At 45.1% G+C, this 21720-nt stretch overlaps 1 protein-coding gene across 2 annotated transcripts; it reads left to right on the top strand.

The window, feature by feature from the left end:
- Nucleotides 1-1012: 1012 nt before the first annotated feature.
- Nucleotides 1013-21283, top strand: LOC117354577 (gastrula zinc finger protein XlCGF57.1-like). Of its 2 annotated transcripts, none has more exons than XM_033932340.1 (4): nt 1013-1290; nt 3129-3255; nt 16422-16541; nt 18153-21283. In XM_033932340.1, exons 1-4 carry the CDS (start codon nt 1267-1269, stop codon nt 19427-19429), a joined length of 1548 nt encoding a protein of 515 aa, XP_033788231.1. In that variant the 5' UTR covers nt 1013-1266; the 3' UTR covers nt 19430-21283. The 2 variants fall into 2 exon arrangements, with proteins under 2 accessions (XP_033788231.1, XP_033788232.1); XM_033932341.1 differs by having other exon boundaries at nt 18156-21283.
- Nucleotides 21284-21720: the final 437 nt, after the last annotated feature.

Here is a 21720-nt window from a genome sequence, read left to right on the forward strand (position 1 = left end):
GGACGTCACCCCACTTGTGTGGCTGTAAGATCCATCTGTCCAAGGAGAACTACCGTTACAGGTAAGCAACTTCTATTTTCCCCAGGCTGGGGGCCGGATGTGGGTGGAATTGGCTGGGTGCAGATTTTCCTTTGGGAGAATCTGGTAACCCTAGTTAAGGGGAACTGGCTGTCCTCTCCACTCTCTTCTCCCATACATTTATTTAAGTATTTATATACAGATTATAGTCTTGAAGTGGTTTACATTCAGGTACTCAAGCATTTTTCCCTATCTGTCGCGGTGGCTCATAATCTAATGTACCTGGGGCAATGGGGGATTAAGTGACTTGCCCAGGGTCACAAAGAGCAGCGTGGGATTTGAACCCACAACCTCAGGGTGCCGAGGCAGTAGCTCTCCCCCATGCAGCCTCTCTTTCTCATACCCTTCCCTCCCCCGTGCAGTCTCTGTCTCTTACCCCTCTCCACCTCCCCTCCTACCACTGCAAAAAAAAAAAAAAAAAAAAAAGCCCTCAGTTTTGTATTCCCGATTCATTTATAAACTGACGGCTTCTCTTTTGGCAGCGTTAGGGAAAAGGACACTGGACGAGAGCAAAGCTTGGACACTGAGGGGACCTGACTACATTTCCCAGACTCCACCCTGCAGTTGCAGAGTCTCCTCCTGGAAGGCTGGAAGGGGCGGAGCTTATACCGAACGCTCGTGCTGACAAAGCTGCTCTTGCGGCTGTGCAAGGAGGGAGGAGCCAGGGGTGGGTGGGCGGTGCTTCCCGTTCAGCTGAGGGCAGGAAATGAGCAGCAGTTGGCGGGGGGGGGGGTGTCAGTCTCTTAACTGAAGAGCGGAAAACCGTTCAGCTAGTTTCCCGCCATCTCTAGAGCAGCCTTCCCGGCGGGAAGCTTAAACCCCTCCTCTCCTCGCCCTGGGAACATTCTGACCAATGAGTGCCGGAAGGAGCTAAAACCCCTCCTCCACTTCTCACCCCCCAGCTATTTTCTCACCAATCAGCGCCGAAAGGGGTGGAGCCAAGAAACAGAAAAACCGCCTCCCTCCGTCCGACGAAGCGCTGCCAGCGTGAAGCTCCGCCTCCCGCTTCTGATGTCATCAACCTCTGCCCAACAGGAAACGAGCCTTGTCTCCTTCCTGTAGTTTGCGGATTAAGCCCACTTCCGGCTCCCAGAGCTCAGGTCCTGCCCTTTTCTCTCCTCCGCCGAACGCTGCGAGAGACGAGCCCTCGGGCAGAGAAAGAGCCCCGCTAACCAAAGCAGAGAGAAAATGCCCGCAGGAGCTTCTGCCCAGGTAGGGATAGTGCGGAGTCACGACCCTGAGCAGACCTGGAGCTGAAGAAAGGCTCTTTGGGGCCCCTCCTGAGAGGAAGGAGAGAGATAATAATAATAATAATTTATTTTTGTATACCGCCATACCCAGGGAGTTCTAGGCGGTTCACAACAAATAGATGAGTTACATACAGTGCAGTTGAAAAAAGAAGAACATAACAAGGCAATCGAAGGGTCAAACTAGTTTACATTGACAATTTAAGTGAAGGAGGGCTAATACAGAGCGCATACGGTATGTCCTGTAAGAGAGTGGGATGGGCAGGGGAGGGCTTCAATGGCTGGGAGGGTGTAGATGGGCTGGAGTAAGTCTTAACAGAGATTTCGGCAGTTGGAACCCAAGCACAGTACCGGGTAAAGCTTTGGATTCTCGCCCAGAAATAGCTAAGAAGAAAAAAAAAAAAAATTTAAATTGAATCAGGTTGGGCAGACTGGATGGACCATTCGGGTCTTTATCTGCCGTCATCTACTATGTTACTATGAGTACAATTGAATTTATGAGAGGGGGGAACAGGGCATATTCTATGAGATCAGAGGGAGATCTGGTGTGTAACTGGTGTTTATTGCTATAATAATAATAATAACTTTATTCTTGTATACCGCATTACCATGGAAGTTCTATGCGGTTAACAGATGAAGAGACTGTACATTTACAGCGAAGTTACAATTTCGTTAATGTTACATTTACATTTTAGACGATAAATTTACGGTGAAAGTTATTTTTGCAGCTAGGTTATATATTCAGAGTAGTTACATTTGCTATAAGTTACATACAGCGGTGTTACTAATAGCAGTGTTACATACGGCGGTAAAGAATCTGGGGGTGAGTCGAGGAAGGAGGAGGCAGGATAAATCAGAGGAATTTGTCAAAAAGGTAGGTTTTAGTTAACTTCCTGAATGTTTGATAGGGGGGGGGGGGAATTGGAGATGAGAGTAGAGAGGCATTTGTTCCATTTGCCCGCTTGGAATGCTAGGGATCGGTCGAGGAATTTTTTGTAGAGGCAGCCCTTCAGGGAGGGAAAGGAAAACAGGTAGGTATTTCGAGTACGAGAGGGGCCGGCAATTTCAAGGTGCTCAGATAGGTAAATTGGTGAAGAGTCCTGCTCTGAGACTGTGAATTATGGGATTGCAAATGATGTGCACACAAGAACGTTTCACTCTGCCCTACTGAGAGGTCTCCTGAAACGTGGACAGGGACAGATTCTTCAGACTGCGGGGAAACCGCAAGTACAAGGGGGCACTCGGAGAAATTGAAAGGGGACAGGTTTAGAACAAAGGCTAGAAAGTTCTTCTTCACTCAGAGGGTGGTGGACACCTGGAATGCGCCCCCGGAGGTTGTGATAGGGCAGGGCGCGCTACGGGAGTTCAAGGAAGGTTTAGATAAATTCCTGAAGGATAAGGGGATTGAGGGGTACAGAAAGATTTAGAGATAGATTATAGGAAAAGGCAGGGACCACTTAACAGGTCATAGACCTGATGGGCCGCCGCGGGTGCGGACTGCTGGGCGCAATGGACCTCTGGTCTGACCCAGCGGAGGCAACTCTTATGTTCTTAACCCTACTCTGGGATTGTGTGTTACATGACTATGAAATATATGCACCTGAAAACATCTCCCTTTGCCTCACCGAGCCCTGGCACTGAGAGGTCTCCTGAAATATAACCCTGTTCTGGAACTCTATGTTATGTCTATGTAAATTATGTACACCCAGCAAATCTTCCTCCATACCAATGAACACCAGCCCCAGGAGGCCTCTTTCTGGGAGTGCTGCAGAAGATGCTGAGTGTTTCTGGTTTCTGTTTCAGATGCAGGTGACATTTGAGGAGGTGGCTGTCTCTTTCTCCCAGGAGGAGTGGGAGTATTTAAATGAAGAGCAGAAGGAGCTCTACAGGGAGGTGATGAAGGACAATTATCAGACCTTGATCTCACTGGGTAAGGGATAAATTTATTATTATTACTATCGATTCTAAAGTTTGTTTATTGTTAGCTGACTGGGATGTCAATTGACTGGGATGTCAATTCAGAGCAGTTTGCATGAGCTTCTGTAAAAGGTGTTATAATACTTGAGCTTCTGTAAAGGTGTTATAATACAGAATTATTAATACAAGCATAATTATGGCATAATCAATCAATCATCCTACTTATGTTACTGGCACATTGATCGGCCTAATTATATGTATATGTTCATACCAAATCAACAGGCGTACCTATTTTCACATCTAATATTAAGTTTACTATTGCAGCTAAGTACACATAAGCAGCACTGTACAGTCACAAAGAGATGGTCCCTGCTCAAATGAACTTAGAAGCTAAACAATCAAGATAAACAAAGAGGATTCAGGGGGTAGGGGGTTACAGTTAGATGGGATGATTAAATTTTCTGCCTACTTTTGAAAAAGGGAAGGGGTGTGGCTGACAGATTTAAGTAGTTTATTCCAGGCATTAAGGGCAGCGAGATGAAAGGAACAAAGTCTGAAATTGGAAATGGGGGGAGAAGGGCACAGATGAAAGCAATGTATCTGAGGAACTAATTTCAAAGAGAGGCATATAAGGAGAGAGAAGACAGAAGAGATGCTGAGGAGCTGCAGAATGAACACACTTCTTGGTTAGTAATAGGAGTTTGAACTGTATGTGAAGGCAGATGGGGAGCCAGAGAAGTGATTTGAGGAGAGGGATGAGGTTAGTGTAGCAAGGTTGGCCGAAGATAAGTCGTGCAGCAGCGTTTTGTACAGATTGGAAAAGAGGCAGTTCAGCAGGAGACCTGTTTGAAGTAGATTGCAGTAGTCTAAGCTTGAGGTTATGAGCGTGTGGAAAAGGGTCTGGGTAGTGTGCTCAGAGAGGAAGGGGCAAATTTTGGTGATGTTATAGAGATAGAAGTGAAAGGCTTTAGCAGTCAGTTGGATATGGGCAGAAAATGAGAGGCTGGAGTCAAAGACAACACCACGATATGAGCTGGGGAAATTGGAATTATAATACAGTAGTATTATTATTTATAAAAGTGGTCTTCATTGAGAGGCCCGCGAGCCAGTGGTGGTCTGCGGAGACCTTCTGGGCAGTCTGCACTACAGACCAAGATTCCATCCCCCCTTTCCCCCTTGCAGGATCCAACATCTCTCCTTGCTGGCAGCTGCTCTTTCACTCTTTGGACCACCGGCAGCATTGGTGAAGTAAATATGTTGCCTTCAGCAGCCTGGAAGCTTTCCCTCTGCTTCTGCTTCCTGTTCCTGTGTAGAGGTCAAAAAAACATCCTTTAAAAAATGGAAAAAGGATCTGAATGAAGGAAATAAGAAGAAACACAAACACTGTCAAGTTAGATGCAAAGCTTTAATAAAGACAGCTAAGAAAGAATATGAAGAGAAACTTGCAAAGAAGTCAAAAACTCATAGCAATTTTTTTAGGTACATCAGAAGCAGAAAACCTGTGAAGGAATGTTGGATGATCAAGGAGTAAAAGGGTCACTCGGAGGATAAGGCCATAGCAGAAAGACTGAATGAATTCTTTGCTTCGGTCTTTACGGAAGAAGATGTAAGAGATTTATCTGAACCGGAAATGGTTTTCAAGGGTGATGGTGCAGAGGAACTGAAAAAAAATCTCAGTATATCTGGAAGATGTACTGAGCCAAATCGACAAGTTAAAAAGTGATAAATCGCCAGAACCAGATGGTATACATCCCAGGGTACTAATAGAACTCAAACATGAAATTGCTGACCTGCTGTTAGTGATCTGTAACCTGTCGCTAAAATCGACTGTAGTGCCTGAAGATTGGAGGGTAGCCAATGTTGCAGCGATTTTTAAAAAGGGCTGCAGGGGCGATCTGGGAAATTACAGACCAGTAAGCCTCACTTCGGTGCCAGGCAAAATGGTAGAAACGATTATAAAAAATAAAATTGTGGAACATGTAGACCAGGGCTGCCCAAGTCCGATCCTCGAGATCTACTGGCAGGCCAGGTTTTCAGGATATCCACAATGAACATGCATGAGAGATTTGCATACCAAGAAGGCAGTGCAGGGAAATCTCTCTCATGCATATTCATTGTGGATATCCAGAAAACCTGGCCTGCCAGTAGATCTCGAGGACCGGACTTGGGCAGCCCTGATGTAGACAAACATGATTTAATGAGACAGTCAGCATGAGATCTTGCCTCACCAATTTTGCTTGACTTCTTTGAAGGTGTGAATAAACAGGTGGATAAAGGTGAGCCAGTTGATATAGTGTATCTAGATTGTCAGAAAGCTTTTGAAAAAGTTCATCACGAGAGGCTCCTAAGAAAATTGTCATGGGATAGGTGGCAAAGTTCAGTTGTGGATTAGGAATTGATTATCGGATAGAAAACAGAGGGTAGGGTTAAATGGTAATTTTTCTCAATGGAGGAGAGTAAACAGTGGAGTGCTGCAGAGGTCTGTACTGGAACCGGTGTTATTTAACTTATTTATAAACGATCTGGAAATTGGAACGACGAGTGAGATGATTAAATTTGCAGATGACACTAAACTGTTCAAAGTTGTTGAAACGCATGCAGATTGTGAAAAATTGCAGGTGGTCCTAGAGAAATCGGAAGACTGGGCGTCCAAATGGCAGATAAAATTTAATGTGGACAAATGCAAAGTGATGTAACATAGAAACATAGAAAGATGACGGCAGATAAGGGCCATAGCCCATCAAGTCTGCCCACACCATTTACCCACCCTCTTAAGTCTACTGACCCCTAAAGTACAATAATTGTACTGTCATTCTACTGACCCGCCAATTCAAGTCCTAGTGACCCTATCCCTTGGCATAACCTCGTAGGGATCCCACATAGGTATCCCATTTGTTCTTGAAGTCTGGGATGCTGCGTGCCTCGACCACCTGCACTGGAAGCTTGTTCCAATGCTCAATCACTCTCTCCGTGAAGAAGTACTTCCTGGCGTCTCCACGAAACTTCCCTCCCTTGAGTTTGAGCGGATGTCCTCTTGTGGTCGAGGGTCCCTTGAGAAGAAAGATATCCTCTTCCACCTCGACCCGTCCCGTGATGTACTTAAAAGTCTCAATCATGTCTCCCCTCTCCCTACGCTCTTCGAGAGTATAGAGCTGCAATTTGCTCAATCTTTCTTCGTACGGGAGACCCTTTAGCCCCGAGACCAACCTGGTGGCCATCCGCTGAACCGATTCAATTCTGAGCACATCCTTACGGTAATGTGGCCTCCAGAATTGCATACAGTATTCCAGATGAGGTCTCACCATGGCTCTGTACAATGGCATCATGACTTCAGGTTTCCTGTTGACGAAGCTTCTCTTGATACAACCTATCATCTGCCGTGCTTTAGATGAAGCCTTCTCCACCTGAGTGGCTGCCTTCATGTCAGCACTGATGATCACTCCCAAGTCTCGTTCTTCTGTAGTCCTTGTTAAAGTTTCTCCATTCAGGGTGTAGGTTCTGCAAGGATTTCTGTTACCGAGATGCATGACCTTACATTTCTTGGCGTTGAAGCCAAGCTGCCAGATCAAGGACCATTTTTCTAAAGTACGCAGGTCTTGCTCCATAGCATCCTGTAGATTATAGCCGTTTACTATATTGCATAGTTTGGCGTCATCAGCGAATAAGGTTACCTTGCCTTGAAGCCCTTGAGTTAGATCCCCAATGAATATGTTGAAGAGGAGTGGGCCCAGGACTGAACCCTGTGGCACTCCGCTAGTCACCTCTGACATTTTAGAGAAGGTACCGTTAACCACCACCCTCTGAAGTCTGCCACTAAGCCAATCTTTAACCCATGCAGTTAGAGTCTCTCCTAATCCCATCGATTTTATCTTGTTCAGCAGCCTGCGGTGTGGGACGCTGTCAAACGCTTTGCTGAAGTCCAGGTACACGACGTCCAAGGACTCTCCTGAGTCCAGTCTTCTTGTTACCCAGTCAAAGAAGCTGATTAGATTGGACTGGCATGACCTACCCTTGGTGAATCCATGTTGGCTGGGATCCCGGAGATTTCCCTCGTTCAGGATCGTATCTAATTTATATTTAACTAGTGTTTCCATGAGTTTACACACTATTGAGGTGAGGCATACCGGTCTATAGTTCGCAGCCTCAGCCTTGCAACCCTTTTTATGTAGAGGAACGACATTGGCTGTTTTCCAGTCCAACGGAACTATCCCCGTACTTAGTGAGAGATTGAATAGCATTGTCAACGGTTCCGCCAGAACATCTCTCAATTCTCTGAGCACTCTTGGGTGTAAATTGTCCGGACCCATGGCCTTGTTTACCTTTAGCTTTGCCAGTTCGTTGTAGACGTCCCCAGGTGTGAATTCAAAATTCTGAAACGGGTCATCCATGTCTTGTTTTATCATCAACTGTGGTCCGTGTCCCGGTGCTTCGCGGGTGAAGACTGAGCAGAAATATTCATTTAGTAGTTCTGCTTTTTCTGAATCTGCCATCGCGTAGTTTCCGTCCGATTGTCTAAGGCGTACTATACCGTCTGTGTTCCTTTTCCTGTCACTGATATACCTAAAGAAGGATTTGTCCCCTTTTTTAATGTTTTTTGCCAGAGTTACCAAATGCTAGGGTCCAACTTGGGGATTAGCGCCCAAGAAAAGGATCTGGGTATCATTGTAGACAATATGATGAAACCTTCCGCCCAATGTGTGGCGGCAACCAAAAAAACAAACAGGATTCTAGGAATTATTTAAAAAGGGATGATTTACAAGACTAAGAATGTTATAATGCCCCTATATCGCTCTATGGTGCGACCTCATCTGGAGTATTGCGTTTTTAATTCTGGTCTCCTTATCTCAAGAAAGATATAATGGCGCTAGAAAAGGTTCAAAGAAGAGCAACTAAGATGATAAAGGGGGTGGAACTCTTCTCTTATGAGGAAAGACTAAAAAGGTTAGGGCTCTTCAGCTTGGAAAAGAGATGGCTGAGGGGAGATATGATTGAAGTCTACAAAATCCTGAGTGGAGTAGAACGGGTACAAGTAGATCGATTTTTTGCTCCATCAAAAATTACAAAGACTAGGGGACACTTGATGAAGTTAAAGGGAAATACTTTTAAAACCAATAGGAGGAAATTTTTTTCACTCGGAGAATAGTTAAGCTGTGGAACGCATTGCCAGAGGATGAGGTAAGAGCGGATAGCTTAGTTTTAAGAAAGATTTGGACAAGTTCCTGGAGGAAAAGTCCATAGTCTGTTATTGAGAAAGACATGGGGGAAGCATGGAATATTGCTACTCTTTGGGTTTTGGCCAGGTACTAGTGACCTGGATTGGCCACTGTGAGAACGGGCTACTGGGCTTGATGAATCCATTGGTCTGAATCCAGGCTATTCTTATGTTCTTCAGGCAACAGTCCATTGCCAAATCCATGAGGTCATCCAAGCCTTTACCAAATAATAACTGTCCCTTAAAAGGCAGTCACACCAAAGTTGCCTTGGAAGTGGAATCGCCAGCCCACTGCCGAACCCAGAGCATTTGGCGTGCCGAAATAGAATATGCTGATACATTTGCCAGTATTTTCAAAGGTCATATAAGGCACCCACTATGTAATCTGTCCCAGCCATCAGAAGCTGAGGAGGAGGCTCCACCGCATCAGTCTCCAGCGCACGCAGCCGAGAGAGATGGGTGCGTGCCACAATGGACGTCTCTACAACAACTTTAATGCGTAAATTGGCTTTCAAAAATTTTCCTAAGGACCACATCCACCCAGCAGTCTTGCATATCTTTCAACGCAACTCACCTGTGACTGGGCTGTCGCAAAAGCTGCCGACACTTCTGTGCCAGAGGTTACAGGCGGGACATAGCTCTAGCATTTCTCAGAGGACATTCCGGAGTCAAAACTCATATCCTGATGCCAGGGAAAGGTTGCCGATTGTGAGCACACGCTGCAAAGCCAGGGAGAAAAAGCAGAAGTGGGAAGGAGCTGGCTGAGCAGCTAAATTCAATTCCTGTAAAGATTCAGCAATAAGATCAGACAGAGCCACAAACTTAAATAAGAGCAGAACAGCCGATCATCACCCAGATCTGAAGGTCCCAAGCCGGATTCCCCAATCTGGATAGGGCTGCACTATCAAACTAAGGATCAGATAGGTCATGCTCAACAGGCGTTAAAAGATTAACAGTCGGAGCGGGCGGAGGCGAAGATATCCCGGATGGCACCCCACTGCCCAGAGACGAAGAAGGCAATGGAGAGCATCCAGCAGCAGAAGCTCTGGTTTGAAATTCGGACCACAAAAACCGCATAAATTCAGAAAAAGGATCTGGTTCCTGGGGTATAGAATCACCCTTAGGTGACCTAGACTTGCATTTCTTAGGCTGTGGAGGGTCTGCCTCCTAGCTGACTGAAGGACCAGCTGAGATAAGCCCAGAAAGCAATGGCAGCCGCCCCACTAGGCTAGTCGAGTGTGAAATCACCTGCTTCTGTGAGGGGGAAGTTGAACAATCTGTCTATGCCCCCTCGCCGGCTGCGCCACACAGCATGTGGCGCAAGGACGCACCCAAAGTGCTAAATCTGCGCAAACTTTGCATGAATTCACAAGAGGAGACTCTAAGGACTCTGTCCAAGCCGGTTTCCTGACAAAAAACATAGTTTTAAAGAAGCAGGGAGAAGAAGAAAAAAAGATCGCTAAAAATCCAAGATGGCCGCTGGCACTGAACTCACACCAAAATCACACTATTTTAAACACTTTCCAAAAATAAAAAAAATGGTGATTTTAGGATTTTTCAGGTAGGGGAACACCTGGAAACAAAGAAAACCCCTCGATTTTAACTTTTCCCAAACTCTCTGAGAGCCTGTCGGCTCTGATTTACTCACTGTGAACCAGACACTTTGCTGCACCTGCTCTAGTTAGTAGCCGGTTACAATTCACTGCCACAATGCTGGGAAAGCTTCCTCCAAGCTGATCTTTGGACTGCTGGTCAGACACCACTGTGACAATTCCTCCACCTCTGCGAACCACCGGTTGCGCACCAGGACGGGTGAATGGGTGAAAATGCAGCCGGCACCCTGCAGGACACCGCTTAGCCCCTTAAGCGTGCCAAACAGTCTGCTCTTGATCCCCGCTTAACAGAAGGTGAGCCTAGGTCAGGGGTGGCCCTGAGCTCCAAGGAAAACTATGCAGACTGGCTAACAGGTACCCAGAAGGGATCGGCCTGTCGGCTACAGACCAAAGTCTGTGAATTCTCAAGCAGGCAGAGCTTCAAATTCACTTCAAACGTGAAAATACCCGCAAAAGTGATGGAACTATGCTGAATTAAAAACAATAAAATGAGGAGAGCAGAACACAGCTGCAGTCATGCATGCAGAAGGAAAGACTGTAGAGGGTGCCAAACTGGTCTGTGAAAAATCCAGAGTGGATTCCTTCTGCAGCATGCGAGTATGGGGAAATAACCCTGTGGTCTAGAACAGTGTCCAGCAAACTTTCTTGAGCCACGGCACACTAAAGGTAGTGGTCGTGGCTTGAGGCACCTGGAAGTGCGCGGATATTGCCGTGATGACATCACTTGCATGCGTGACTTCATCATATCGATGTCCGCATGTGTGAAGGCCCTCCGGGCCAGAAGGGAAGAGGGCCAGAAGGATAGGTTCTGGTGCCCACTGATTGCCTACAGGACGTGCCTCTTATCACATCCTGTAGGTAGTCAGCTGGCGCCGGTGCCTCTCCTCCTCCCCAGTGTACTGCGGCACGCCTGAAATCTCAGGAGGCACACAGTTTGAGATACAGGTCTAGAATGTCTTGCCTACTGCAGTGGAAATATAAAATATTTCATTCAACATTTAGCGTGTGCTAATTCCATTAGTGTTCAGTTAGCCGTAGTAGTAATGGCCTATGGACTTCTCCTTTAGGAGATACAAACCTTTTTTAAACCCTGCTTAGCTAACTGATTTCACCACATTCTCTGGCAATGAATTCTGACAGGAGTCGCCATGCAATAAATAACTCAGAATTGGAAAGACTATACCAAATTAAATTATACGTTCTGGTGGAATTCTGTCTGTCATATATACAAAATGGAAAAAGTAATAGCATTACAACACGGTAACATTAATAATTTCAATAAAATTTGGCAACCATTGACTAATTATTCTAATGATTGGATTTCTTAGCACAATTATAATACTTATATAGAAAAGGGGTGGGACATGTATAATTTTTAGAATCATTAATTGGAAAAAGGGGAGGGATGTATAACTTTTGATTATATATAATATATACTGTTTATAAATTAAGTTGTATTAATGATAGATACAATGATATATAGTAATTAATTATATCACTTGAATTTCAAACATTGTAAAAATTGAAAAATTCAATAAATAAAATTAAAAAAAAACAAAAAAAAAAAAACATGTTATGTGAAGAAATATTTTCTCTGGTCTGTTGTAAATCTAATACTCAGTAGCTTCATCACATGCCCCCTAGTCCTAGTATTTGTGGAAAGAGTAAACAAGCGATTCCCATCTACCCTTTCCACTCCACTCAGTATTTTAAAGACCTCTGTCGTATCACCCCTAAGCCATCTCTTCTCTAAGCTGAAGAGCCCTAGCCGCTTTAGCCTTTCCTCATAGGGAAGTCATCCCATCCCTTTTATAATTTTTGTCACCCTTCTCTGAACCTTTTCTAATTCACGTCATCTTTTTTGAGATACGGCCACCAGAATTGCACACAGTATTCAGGGTGCGACCATACCATAGAGTGATACAAGGGCATTAAAACATTTTCATCTTTGTTTTCCTTTCCTGATAATTCCTAGCATTCTATTTGCTTTCTTAGCTGCCGCCACACATTGAGCCGAGGCTTTCAACGTATCCTCAACGATAACACCTAGATCTTTTATCTGGGCAGTGACTCCTAACACAGAACCCAGCCTCACATAGCTATAGTTCAGGCTCCTCTTTCCCACATGCATCACTTTGCACTTGCTCACATTAAACATCATCTGCTATTCTGACACCCAGTCTTCTAGTCTCATAAGATCCTTTTTTAATTTTTCACAATCCTCTTGCGATTGAACAACTTTGTGTCATCAGCAAATTTAATAATCTCACTAGTTATTCCCATCTCTAGATCATTAATAAATGTTAAAGAGCAGGACTGTGGAGTCGGTAGATAAATCCTTCAACTCTGACTCCTCAGTTTCTGGAACCCACAACTCCGACTCCAGGTACCCCAAATTGTCTCCGACTCCACAGCCCTGGTCCCAGCACAGACCCCCCTGGGGAACCCCACTGTTCACCCTTCTCCATTGAGAATATTGAGCATTTAAACCCAGTTCTTAATTCCTAATAGGACATTACCTCCTATCCCATGACTACAGACCGGTGAGTCTGACCTCAGTACTGGGAAAGATGGTAGAGGTGCTGATAAAGGACCGCGCCATTGAGCACCTTGACAGACACGATCTGATAGGACCAGCCAGCACGGTTTCAGCAAAGGCAGATCTTGTTTGACGAATTTGCTGCACTTCTTCGAGGGAGTAAACAGGCAGATAGACAAGGGCAACCCGGTCGACATTGTATATCTGGACTTTCAGAAGGCGTTCGACAAGGTGCCACATGAACGACTACTTTGGACAATTGCGAGCCATGGAATCGAGGGTGAAATACTCACGTGGATTAAAAACTGGCTGCAGCATAGGAAACAGAGAGTGGGGGTAAATGGACAATACTCGGACTGGAAGAGTGTCATTAGTGGGGTGCCGCAGGGCTTGGTGCTTGGACCCGTGCTCTTCAACATCTTTATAAACGATCTGGACATAGGTATGACGAGCGAGGTGATTAAATTTGTGGACAATACGAAGTTATTCAGAGTAGTGAAGATGCAGGGGGATTGCGAAGATCTGCAACGTGACATAATCAGGCTCGAGGAATGGGCATCGACATGGCAGATGAGGTTCAACGTGGATAAGTGTAAAGTGATGCATGTCGGTAACAAAAATCTCATGCACGAATGCAGGATGTCTGGGGCAGTACTTGGTGAGACCTCCCAGGGAAGAGACTTGGGAGTTCTGATCGACAAATCGATGAAGCCGTCCGCTCAATGTGCGGAAAAAGTTATCATGCCGCTGTACTGGGCCATGGTGCACCCTCACCTGGAGTACTGCGTACAGCACTGGTCGCCGTACATGAAGGACACGGTACTACTTGAAAGGGTCCAGAGAAAAACAACTAAGATGGTTAAGGGGTTAGAGGAGCTGTCGTACAGTGAAAGATTAGAGAAACTAGGCCTCTTCTCCCTCGAACAGAGGAGATTGAGAGGGGACATGATCGAAACATTCAAGGTACTGAAGGGGATAGACTTAGTAGATAAGGACAGGTTGTTCACACTCTCCAAGGTAGGGAGAATGAGAAGGCACTCTCTAAGTTGAAAGGGGATAGATTCCGTACAAACGTAAGGAAGTTCTTCTTCACTCAGAGAGTGGTGGAAAACTGGAACGCTCTTCCGGAGTCTGTCATAGGGGAAAACACCCTCAAGGGATTCAAGACAAAGTTAGACAAGTTCCTGCTGAATAGGAACATGCGCTAGTAGGGCTAATCTCAGTTAGGGTGCCAGAGGGCCGCCGCATGATTGGACTGCTGGGCATGATGGACCACTGGTCTGACCCAGCAGTGGCACTTCTTTTGTTCTTATGTTCTTTCAAATTTCCTCAGAAGTCTTTCATGTGGTACTTTGTCAAATGCCTTTTGAAAATCCAAATACAGTGCTTCTCCCGTCATTGGTGATTCACGGTCCCGGTCATTCGCGGTATTTTCCGACCGCGAATGACCCAGCAGGAGAGGGCAGCCTGAGAGGCAGGAGAGAACAGCCGGAGTGCCGGCGAGTGAAGGAAATCACTCGCGGTATGCTCCGATGCCTCTTCCTGCACTAAAGTCCTGCACTAAAGCTCCTGATTGGTGAGGCCCGACTTTAGTACAGGAAGAGGCGGTCGGAGCATACCGCGAGTGATTTCCTTAACTCGCCAGCGCTCCGGCTACCCTCTCCTGTGTCCCCCACTAAAAACACCTTCAACCACTGGATTTCGGGCTGCCTAACCCCACGTCTGCCAGGCTCATGAAACTGAAGGTCGCAACACCAGTGGTTTGGGGCAGGTCACTATTTGCTTGCCGAAGGGCGCTCGGAGTGCAGGGGGGAAAAAGGGGATCCCAGCCTTGCCGGCAGCGGCCTGGCTTTGCTCCTTGCCGGTGCGGCATTAACGCAGCGCTGTATTTTACGACGACTGATAGGGCCTCAGTTCTGCAGAATTCATAGAAACATAGAAAGATGACGGCAGAAAAGGGCCAAGGCCCATCAAGTCTGCCCACTATAGACCCTCCCCTTAAGATTAGCTAGTGTTTTGCCCTGACCCTCTTAGGGATCCCACATGGGCGTCCCATTTATTCTTAAAATCTGGCACACTGCTGGCCTCGATCACCTGCACTGGAAGCCCGTTCCACCGATCAATCACTCGCTCCGTGAAGAAATACTTCCTGGTGTCGCCGTGAAATTTTCCGCCCCTGAGTTTGAGCGGGTGCCCTCTTGTGGTTGAGGGGCCTCTAAGAAGGAAGATGTTATCTTCCACTTCTATACGTCCGGTGACGTATTTAAACATCTCAATCATGTCTCCCCTCTCCCTGCGCTCCTCAAGAGTGTAGAGCTGCAAATTGTCTAGTCTTGCTTCGTACGGGAGACCTTTAAGCCCTGAGACCATTCTGGTGGCCATTCTTTGGACCGACTCGACCCTCTGCACGTCTTTGCGGTAGTGTGGCTTCCAGAATTGCACGCAGTATTCCAGATGAGGTCTCACCATGGCCCTGTACAATGGCATAATGACAGCAGGCTTTCTGCTGACAAAACTTCTACGGATGCAACCCAGCATCTGCCTTGCCCTTGAGGAAGCCTTCTCCACCTGATTGGCAGATTTCATGTCTGCACTAATGATTACTCCCAAATCTCGTTCCGCTGAAGTCCTGGTCAAGGTCTCCCCGTTCAAGGTATAAGTTCTGCACGGGTTTCTGTTACCTAGGTGCATGACCTTACATTTTCCAGCATTGAAGCCCAGCTGCCAGGTTGAGGACCAGCATTCCAATGTGCGCAGGTCCTGCGCCATACTATCTTGTAAATTGCCCTCGCTTACCATATTGCATAGTTTGGCGTCGTCGGCGAATAATGTTACTTTACCTTGAAGCCCTTGAGTCAGATCTCCTATGAATATGTTGAAGAGGAGCGGACCCAAGACCGAGCCCTGAGGCACCCCGCTGGTCACCTCCGATGTCCCAGAGAAAGTACCGTTAACCATCACCCTCTGACGTCTGCCACTCAGCCAATCTCTGACCCATGCCGTCAGAGTCTCTCCTAACCCCATTGATTTCATCTTGTTTAACAGTCTGCGGTGTGGGACGCTGTCAAAAGCTTTACTGAAGTCCAGGTACACTATGTCCAGTGAATCTCCTTCGTCCAGTCTTTTTGTTACCCAGTCAAAGAAGCTGATGAGGTTTGATTGGCAGGACCTACCCTTGGTGAATCCATGTTGATTGGGGTCCCGTAGATTCCCTTCGTTCAATTCCTGCTCTGTAAACAGCTGATGTGGCCGCTCCGGCTGCTCTCTCCTGTCTCCCCCACTAAAAACTGTATTCGCGGGTTTTCAAGATTCACGGGAGTATTGTATATGAAATCAGCCGGCTCACCTTTATCCACATGTTCATTCAGTCCTTCAAAGAAATGCAGTAGATTGGTGAGGCAAAATTTCCCTTGACTAAATTCATGTTGGCTTTCTCTCCTTAATCCATGCTTATACAGCAAACTATTGGGAAAATCAATTCAAATCTGCTTCTGTATTAATTATTACTATAACTTACTCAAAAAAGTTGTATAGAAAATATTTTCATTTATTTAAGAAATCTAGGCGGTCGCTGATAAATGTGCCATTAACAGAATCTGGCCCAATGTGTTTATTCCAGATGTTCTGAGTGTGAAAAAGGAGACCTGCATGTTGTATAAGGGATCAAGAGATTTGCACATATTGAAATGAGGGCATTGATACATTGCTTTATATTAGAGTGGAAATTAGACTATAAAAGATGAGTAAAGAAGGTTTATGTTACTTTTATGAAGTATAAAAATAGTGGGAAAATTAATGCAATTTTGTTACCTCAGGAGTAGGTTCTCCGAACTTCACCCCTGAGATTATATCCTACATTGAACGAGGGGAAGAGCCATACATCAGGGGTGAGACTGGATCAGAGGAAAGAAGACCAGAGACAAGCAGCTACTCATGTGAGTGAAGTAATATGAGGGACTGGAGTAAAAATGCCTTCTATAGATACCTTCTGTAGGGGTAAGCGCTGGGGGTGCTGCCCTTTTATAGATAAGGATCAGTCACTTGATCTATAATGGAAGGCTTAACTTATGGGCCACACAGTGTTAGCTCTGGAAGCCAATCTTTGGCTTCAGAAATCTTGAAGCTAAAACTGTGTTGTGAGGGAGTTAGAAGGAAGGCATGTTTTGTGATGCCAGATCCTGGTGGGCAGGGACGGAGGAGATGCCTCGTGGGGATGGAGGGATTCTTCACGGGGACAGAGGAGATTCCTCGCGGAGTTGGGTGGGGTCGTCGCGGGGACAGAGGAGATTCCTCACAGGGTCAGGCGTGGATGGAGGGGATTCCTTAGGGGGACAGAGGAGATTCCTCGTGGGGTTGGGCGAGGATGGAGAGGATTCCTCACGGGGACACAGGAGATTACTTGCGGGGTTGGGTGGGGATGGAGAGGATTCCTCACGGGGACACAGGAGATTCCTCAAGGGGATGGAGGGGATTCCTCACGGGGACAGAGGAGATTCCTCACGGAGTCAGGTGGGGATGGAGGGGATTCCTCATGGGTACACAGGAGATTCCTCGTGGGGTTGGGCAGGGATGGAGGGGATTCCTCGCGGGGACAGAGGAGATTTCTCGTGGGGATGAAGGGGATTCCTCATGGGTTAGGGCGGGGACAGAGGGGATTCCTCGCGGGGACGGGCGGGATTTCTGTTCTGCGCAACTCTCTACTGTGACTGTAGTGAGCTTTGCTGCGTACTGGGTCTGTGTGCAGAAGCCTGGGAAGCAGCAGGGTCTCTTCATGTTGTCCAGCTGATGTGTACACACCTGTTCCAAATATATTTCCACACCCAGGACTATAGTTGGCATAAATGTGCATACCTAAATGTGTGACTTTAACGCGTAAATTATCATAAGATTGTCCCTCCCCACTCCTCATTCTGACTTAGATAACATTTCTTCACTTAACTGACTTAAATTAAGTTGTTTTTATTATGCTCAATAAACATATCCAGATTAATATTCAGTCCACAGTGGTGAGCAGTTTTTAAACCTCAGCTTCCGGGGGCTTTATACACCCCGATATTCAGTGCCAGCAGTTTTCTGAGATCTGTCAATATTCCGAAAAGTAGCCGGATCATGACCAGGATAAAGCAAAGTCAACCTTTTTGCTGTCAGTAGATAGTTACCCGGGTTTCTTCTGAATATTGCCCTGGACTGTTCCGGGTCTATTCAGATAATGCTGACTTAAGCTAGTATTGTACAGTAGATTTGGTGCAGAAAATTACTATGTTAGAAATCCAGCTTAGGACTCATACTTTTGGCATCCTTTAGAAAATTGACTCCCTTAAATGTCCACACTGCCTTTTCCAAGGAGCATCTCACAAACTTGCATGGTGTGGACAAAAAATGCTTCAAAACTGCTTTGCAAATAGGAAACTGACCAATTCTCAAGCCACATATGGAAAATCCTGCTCTGACATAACCTGTCCTTCCTCTTATTATACACAGATTACATCTTAGAAACCCCACTGCTGCTCTCTAACTCATAAGTAATATCTTTTGTTTATATCCAGCAGATCATCAGATCTCACAAGAATGGAAGAGAGAAAAGAATCAAGGAGAAGATCCTGTAGAAATGGAGGAAATCCAAACACAGTCAGTATATGTGTGTGAGACTATTTTCCAGGATACTAAGAGGTTTAACACAAAGAACTGTATGCAGGAATCAAGGGAACAGACAGACACTGCAGGAGACATAAAGGATGGAGTCACTAAGTGTGAGAGAAACGACGGGCAGCTCAGTCACATTCCTGAGGACCAGAGACACCTAGCAGAGAGACCCTTCCAAATTAATAATAGTGGCAAAGTGACTTCTGAATTTTACCATGACAAGAGGAAAGGAAAACTACACCAAAAAGAATTCACATGTACTTCATATAAGAGGAGTATCAACTTTATTTGTTCTAAATGTAATAAGAGTTTCCCATCATTTTCAGAACTCCAAATGCACAAAAGGAATCATAAAAATGAGAAACCATCTACATTCACTCAGTGTAATAAAAGCTTTACTCAGCTTTCAACTCTAAAAATCCACCAACAGGCCCACACAACAGTCAAACCATTTACATGTACTGAGTGTGATAAAAGTTTCACTTGGCCTTCACATCTAAAAATTCACCAGAGGAGCCACACGGGAGACAAACCATTTACATGTACTGAGTGTGCGAAAAGCTTTACAAGGGTTGCTGATCTAAAACGTCACCAAAAGATCCACACAGGAGACAAACCATTTGCTTGTACTGAGTGTAATGAAAGCTTCACTCGGCTTTCAGGCCTAAAAGTTCACCAGAGGATCCACATGGGAGACAAACCATATATATGTACTGAGTGTAAGAAAAGCTTCAGTCGGCTTTCGCACCTCAAAATTCACTCGAGGATCCACACGGGAGACAAACCATATACGTGTACTGAGTGTAATAAAAGCTTCACTTGGCTTTCAAATCTCAAAATTCACCAGAGGATCCACACAGGAAACAAACCGTATACGTGTACTGAGTGTAATAAAAGATTCATTCGACTTTCAGATCTAAAGTATCACCAGAGGATCCACACAGGAGATAAACCATTTACATGTACTGAGTGTAATAAAAGCTTCACTCAGCTTTCAAATCTAAAAAGACACCAAAGGATCCACACAGGAGACAAACCGTTTACATGTATTGAGTGTAATAGAAGTTTCACTCAGCTTTCAAATCTGAAAAAACACCAAAGGATTCATACAGGGTACAAACCGTTCACACTAGTGACTAAAATTGTGGAAACACCTAGCATTTTAGGCATTACGCTTTAAAAACAAAACAAAACACATGGCTATAACATCATGATTGAATTTAATGCATACATTTTTGGCTAATAATAGAAATTCTGTAATCGCTTAGCAAGACCAGCATAATATTTGGCACATTACACAAAAATAATGCTATTCATAAGCTAGCCAAGCTAATAATGATAATTTGTCCTGTTATCCGCTGACTTCATCAGTCTCACTAGTAGTTTGATATTTCTTAGCCTCGATTATTGCCTCACATCTTAGCATACTGTCCAGAAATCTTTGGAGATCAGTAGGTGTTGTTATGTGGATCCAGGAGTTGATTATTGCTGCTATCAACTCATGTTTGGATGGTCTCTTTGCCGCTACTGCTTTCTTTAATCTGGCCCAGAGGTTCTCGGTGGGGTTGAGATCTGGGCTGTTTCCTGGCCAGTCCAGCAACTCCACCCTTGTTCTCTTTGAAACAGGTGAGGCATTTCTTGGCTGTGTGGCATGGCGTGCCACCTTGCTGCAACACACAACATCTTTGGGCATGCAGCCCCACACCATCACACTCGAAGGATGCTTCACGGTGGCTGTAGTACACTTTGGCAAGCAGTCCTCGCCTTATCACCAACAAACCTAGTGGACACCAAAACTGCCAGATATGGAGATTCAGATCTCATGCTCCACAACACCTACTTCCACTGCTCTGCGGTCCAGCTGGCATGCTGTTTAGCCCAGTTCAAACATTTACGATGCTGAACTGCATTAAGGGAAGGCTTTTTTCCGGGGATTCTTGTTTGCAAGTCTACTTTGTTTAGAATTGTTCATTGATTGATTTCCAATGATCCAGGAAGTTTGGAGGGGATAGTAATGAGTTATCTATTTCATTCCAGTATGATTCAGTCTCCAATGACTTGTCCAATCTGACACCAACACCCCTGTTTCTGCCAGTGACTTATTGATGTCAGCGGCCGTTAATTTCCAATTTTGTAGAGGCATTCTTGCTATCTTTCTATCAGTCTGAGGTGCTGTAATCTTTTTCCAGCCCCTTCCAGCCTTGTGTTTGATGCTTCTATCTCTTCAGAGTGCTTGCGGAGTTTTAATACCCCAGCCGGTGACACACCTTGACCAATTTTGGCTGCAATCTCTCGGTAGCTTTAGCCTTCTTATCTTAAGATTATGGCTGTTGCTCTCTTGCGCAAGTCTCTTGAGCAAAATTTAGCATACAGCTGTTATGTTATGATTTATGTTATGTTATTCAGGTTTTCTATTCCGCCTTTACTTATTTAGTTCAAGGTTGGATTACATTACAAGAGGTTGGATCAGTTACCCAGGAAGTTACAATAGACAGTTTGACAGAGACATTCAATAGAATTGTTAGTATAGGTAAATTAATACAGTTAATTCATCCCCGACCTATAGTCATTGGAGATCTTTAATGCTCATTCAAGCCTCCTTGGAGCGTAGACACTTTGCAGCGTTGGATGGTGATCTGAGACGTCGTTTTCAGTTAATTTGGGAACACTTTTGGATGGATCTTACTCCTCATGCCAGGAGTCAACTTTTGAATGTTTGATTTAGCATTGTGGATGTTTTGAACGCTCACACTCTGAGTTTGTAAGGTGGTATGGGAGGTTGGCCGGGGGGGGGATTATAATGTGCGGAATTATATGAAAATTGTTCTATTTTGTCATTTTTGTATGCTTGCACTTTGTTTAATAAATATATTTTAACATACAGTTAATTCATAGTTATAAATACATAGTTATAAGCTCATTGTTATGTCCCAGGAGTTGCATTAGACAGTTTAGAAATGGGCTTTTACAATCACCATTTTAGTTACTTCAGGGTTGGCTCCCTGTCTTGGTATAGAAATGCTTTTAAAAGAGTTTTCTGAACCTCAGATAGTGGTCACAAGATTGTAGTGTAAGTGGTAGTTGGTTCCTGCCCTTTGCTAATTGATATTGGATGGAAAAGATAAATTGCTTGGTAGACTTTATATTGCTGCATGCTGGAAATTTTAAGTGGAAAAGATTTCTGATGGAATATCTGTTGGAGGCACTCTGGAGTAGGGTGGCCAACTCTTGTTGGGTAGTCGGGGGCATTCCCTGACAGGATCTTAAAGGCAGTGATGCCTAATTTAAACTTGATCCTTGCGGTTATGGGCAGTCAGTGTAGTTTCCTATATTAGGGTTGTGGGTGTTCCAATTTCCATAGTCCATATATGAGTCTTACAGCTACATTTTGAACTAGTTGTAGACACGCTAGCAATGTTTTAGAGCAAAGAACTAGTATTATATTAGTCGAGTCGAGACAAGATTAGGGAT

Source organism: Geotrypetes seraphini, chromosome 2, assembly GCF_902459505.1.
Source record: "Geotrypetes seraphini chromosome 2, aGeoSer1.1, whole genome shotgun sequence".
Classification (NCBI taxonomy): domain Eukaryota; kingdom Metazoa; phylum Chordata; class Amphibia; order Gymnophiona; family Dermophiidae; genus Geotrypetes; species Geotrypetes seraphini.